The sequence below is a fragment of the Salvelinus sp. IW2-2015 genome, unplaced genomic scaffold, assembly GCF_002910315.2.
Source record: "Salvelinus sp. IW2-2015 unplaced genomic scaffold, ASM291031v2 Un_scaffold5759, whole genome shotgun sequence".
NCBI lineage: Eukaryota > Metazoa > Chordata > Actinopteri > Salmoniformes > Salmonidae > Salvelinus > Salvelinus sp. IW2-2015.
Window position 1 is genome coordinate 600 of NW_019947024.1, and position 4840 is coordinate 5439.

The window sequence follows — 4840 nt, forward strand, 5'->3', positions numbered from 1 at the left end:
AAATAGAGAGGGTGGAGTTCCTCGTTCTAGCATCTCTTCTCATAACTCATATGGACCCAGATCTTAATTGAGCAGCTGACCAATTACACAAAGGACTTTATTTCTGGTGAAATCAAGATGACAAGAAATTATATGGGGCTCCTGAGTAGCGGAGCGGTCTAAGGCACTGCATCTCAGTGCTAGAGGYGTCACTACAGACCCTGGTTCGATTCCAGGCTGTATGGCCAGGGTAGGCCGTCATTGTAAATAATAGTTTGTTCTTAACTGACTTGCCTAGTTAAATAAATACAAATTGTGCTACTGAGGTTGAGTCCTGCTCTTTCCCTGACTACCCTGACTCAAGTAGATCTGACTAAAAGTGTTGTTACCATGACTACCCTGACTCAAGTAGGTCTAACTAAAAGTGCTGTTTCCCTGACTACCCTGACTCAAGTAGGTCTGACTAAAAGTGCTGTTTCCATGACTACCCTGACTCAAGTAGGTCTAACTAAAAGTGCTGTTTCCATGACTACCCTGACTCAAGTTGGTCTGACTAAAAGTGCTGTTTCCATGACTACCCTGACTCAAGTAGTTCTGACTAAAAGCTCATAGTATAGAATGTTCTTAGCTGTCACCTGTGTGTAGCCTCATTTTAATAATGAATCCCCCTATCAACATGTGTTTCATACCCGTTTCTTCTCAGGGCAAAGTGAAAGTCTTAACACATTTCCATTGTCCTTCCAGACTCCAATAACTCCAGTCGACAGGAGTGCATCCAGACACCTAGCCCATTCCTCCAGAGTGTCACCCAACCAGCACGCCAGTCATAGCAGACGGACGGTGAGACCAGTGGTCGGCAGATCCAAACCAAATGAGCGAGCGGTCGCAGCAGAAGATAAACACGGAGCAGAACAGGGGGACTGTTAGTGTGATCCAGGGCCGGGCTAGCGGAGCAACAACATCAGGACCACCAGGAGGAAGCTTACAGCGGGTACCCCAGCTAGTCCCTGTGACCCCAGCCGGAGGAGGAGGAGGAGGAGGAGGCAAGGCCACCCCACCACCCAGCAAGATGAAGAAGACGTCGGGGGACAAGGACAGTGACGAGTACCGTCAGCGGCGGGAACGGACAACCTGGCGTTGAAGAAGAGCAGGATGAGATCTAAGCAGAAGGCGCAGGACACGCAGCAACGTGTTAACGAGCTGAAAGAGGAGAACGAGAGGCTGGAAGCTAAGATCAAGCTGCTCAGCAAAGAGCTGTCTGTCCTCAAGGACCTCTTCCTGGACACGCCCACAACCTGGCCGACAACGTCCAAGCGCCTGGCGCGGAGGGGGCCAGCCCCGCCCACAACAACAACAACAACAACATGGGGCGTGTAACAACAATAACAACAGCCAATGAGAAGAGGGCAGGGACATGAAAATATGATACCTCATTGTGTTGTCTCCCAAATGGCACCCTATTCCCCATAGGGCTCTGGTCTAAAGTAGTGCACTACATAGGGAATAGGGTGCCATAGGGCTCTGGTCTAAAGTAGTGCACTCATAAGGGAAATAGGGTGCCATAGGGCTCTGGTCTAAAGTAGTGCACTACATAGGGAATAGGGTGCATTTTGAGTCACCATGGTGATGGTAGATAGACAGCTCGCCACGCTTCTTACCGTACTGGAGTTTCTTCCTCTCTCTCCTCCAGAGATGATATATACTTGCAGAGAGATTTCACTTTGTCTTTTTCCTCTCACTCCTCCCAGAGATGATATATACGGGCAGAGAGATTTCACTGTTGTCTTTCTTTGTGCGTTCAGATTGGTTCAATATAATGAGATTTTTTTTAAGAGTTTCAGGTCAGGAATTGTCCACTTTTTTTTTTTTTTGTTGACTATTTGGATACATTTCTAAAGTCACAAGATAAACTATTCACTAGTTAAGATGATGTGTGTGGGGGGGGGGGGGGGGGGTATAGCTTTTTTCCCTTTGGTTTCTTGTCTCTTTTAAAGAATGTTTGGTGAACATAGCTAACATGCTCTGTCTGGATCTATTAGTATGTCAGTATCTTTCAATCTACTATCTTGAGATATCAGAGACTGTTGCGTGTTCTAATTTGACTAGTCGCGGCTAAGCACCATGCTAAGACATTTGTAACTTTTAAAATATTTTTTAAAATCTATATTTCTTTGTGTCCTAATCAAATGGCTTTACTTGTGCTTTGAGCTCTTTTGGGTAGAAGGGGACTGTAAATATAAAGAGTCAAATACAAAGAGGATCGGGCTCTTTTGGGTAGAAGGGGACTGTAAATATCAAGAGTCAAATACAAAGAGGTAGGAATTGGACCCAAAACCTAACTTAAGATCAGAACGCTTAAACTTTTCTTTTTTTTTTGCGCAAGATGTGTAGTTGTTGACGTCAAATGGGAGCTGTGCATGATGTCAAGTTAGGTTTCAGGTCTGTGTGAGATACAGTCAGTCACTGTATTTATTTACCCATAGTTCCACAGGCTTCAGACCAGCCCTTTCAGTCAGAGCCCAGATAAGACAGAGGCGGCGTTTCAAATAGCACCCCTGTTCCCTAGACGGTACACTAGTTTTGACCTATGTGTCGCTCGTCTCAACAAAAAAAAGGTTTAAAAAAAAAGTAGTTGACTAAATAAGGAATAAGGTTCATTTGGGGTGCAGACGGGACAGAGGTGTGTTCATGTTTTTAAGGAGTGTCCCAGACTAGACAGCCCAGACTATCATGCACTCCGTGGGATTAAACTCCAGACGTTTCGCATGGCGTAACAGACCACTGCTAAATCAAAGTTAAACCTTTCTCCAAACCAACCCTAAAACCTGGAGAGAAAGATATAATGGCTTATTGTCCTGTTGTTCTGTCTGGGCGTTGGGGATGCTAAATTAACTCCTAATTAGCCCGCGGGGCTAGCTAGAAACAGAGCGAGGCACGTTGGCTCCCGTCTCCAGTGGTGTCAGGCTCAGTCAGCGGCTATCAGAATGTACAGAAAGAATCTTTCCATCAGAATGTACAGAAAGAATCTTTCTATCAGATGTTTAGAAAGAATCTTTCCATCAGAATGTTTAGAAAGAATCTTTCCATCAGAATGTTTTGAAAGAATCTTTCCATCAGAATGTTTAGAAAGAATCTTTCCATCAGAATGTTTAGAAAGAATCTTTCCATCAGAATGTACAGAAAGAATCTTTCCGTCAGAATGTTTAGAAAGAATCTTTCCATCAGAAGTTTAGAAAGAATCTTTCCATCAGAATGTTTAGAAAGAATCTTCCATCAGAATGTTTAGAAAGAATCTTTCCATCAGAATGTTTAGAAAGAATCTTTCCATCAGAATGTTTAGAAAGAATCTTTCCGTCAGAATGTACAGAAAGAATCTTTTCGTCAGAATGTTTAGAAAAGAATCTTTCCGTCAGAATGTTTAGAAAGAATCTTTCCATCAGAATGTTTAGAAAGAATCTTTCCGTCAGAATGTACAGAAAGAAAAGGCAAGACACTGATTTTTGTGTTTGTTTCTGTTGTCAGACTTGAGTAAATTATCCAGCTTCGGTGGGAATTGTCTTACCATAGGATTGTCTTCCCTGAAATAACGGCATATTTCTGATGTTGTTGATGAATGATGATGATGTGTATTTGGCCAGAGGAGTCAACGTTGATTGTCTGTGATTTTATAGGGTGTGCGTCCCCATGGCACAATGTTCCCTATATAAGTGCACTACTTTTTTTGAGTCGAGCCTTGTCAACAGGCAGTGCACTATATAACATCTAGGGTGCCTTTTGGAGCCCTGTTGTAGACTGCTGTACCTCAGGCTACCAGTATTAGCCACACCAACAGGGGCCTTTTGTTCTTTCTCAACAAGACCTCTGAAGCGTCTTTCAAATTGTTTTTTTTGTTGTTGTTTGTTTTCTTCGTTTTTCTACAACTTGGATTTTAAAAAAAGCAGCATGACGGAAGTGGTTTGCATGGGGGGGGGGGGGGCACTGTTCAAATATGTAAATTTGTTTGCACTACAAAAAAGAGAAACAATAGCAGAAACCGTTCTCTTCAACATGTTGTGCAGTGTTTGCTGTGTTGTTGGACAGAAGAGATCACACGAAATTGAAAATAATGTCTGAATTTAAAGATAGAAAAATATTTTGTAAAACAAAAAATGTGACAAATTTGATGAAAAATATTCGTGAATATTTGGTGTTGGTTTGAATGTTGCTGGGCAGCATTTTCTTCCTAAGCTAGACTTGCTCTTTTTATATAAGATTATATTGGGGTAACGTGCATTGTAAATTAAAATTGAGTACAAACTTTCCAACCAAGCATTTTGTTTTTGTTGTGTGTGTGTAATGTTTTATGGGAATTGTAACACATACGCTAGGCTGCATCTCAATTGAATTTAGCATTTTATATATAAATATATATATTTTTTTTTTAAATTCAAGAAAATGATTAGGAATCATCCACTAAAATCAGCCAATTCTTTCTGGAGCGGATGGTCAGTGCTAGAACGTAATTACTAATCATTTGTGAACTTTTCAGTTTTTCATTTCACACTTCAGCAATTTGGACTAAGTTCTGTAGTCCATTACATGAAATTCCCCCCCAAAATCTATTTACATTACAGGTTGCATATGCAACCCAATAGGAAAACACAAAGAGGGATGAATACTTTTGCAAGGCGCTATATGATCACATATCTCTATTATACGTGGGAACAGATTTACAACATTTAAATCACTTGGAGCTGATTGGCTGGTGTTTTTAGCTTTTATGTCAACAACAACAAAAAAATCCCTTCTTTTTTTTTTGCTCAGAGAACTTGTGGGGGAGGGGGGAATTAAACCCCCCTTGTAACCAACCAGGTGAATTCAG

At 41.7% G+C, this 4840-nt stretch overlaps 1 protein-coding gene across 1 annotated transcript; it reads left to right on the forward strand.

The window, feature by feature from the left end:
• The first annotated feature begins 223 nt into the window (after window positions 1-223).
• cebpg (CCAAT enhancer binding protein gamma) lies at window positions 224-1981 on the forward strand. Its single transcript, XM_024144723.2, is given in 4 exon segments — window positions 224-1103; window positions 1106-1258; window positions 1261-1338; window positions 1341-1981. Coding segments are annotated over 4 exon segments (522 nt in total). The 5' UTR covers window positions 224-850; the 3' UTR covers window positions 1379-1981.
• The last annotated feature ends 2859 nt before the right edge of the window (window positions 1982-4840 follow it).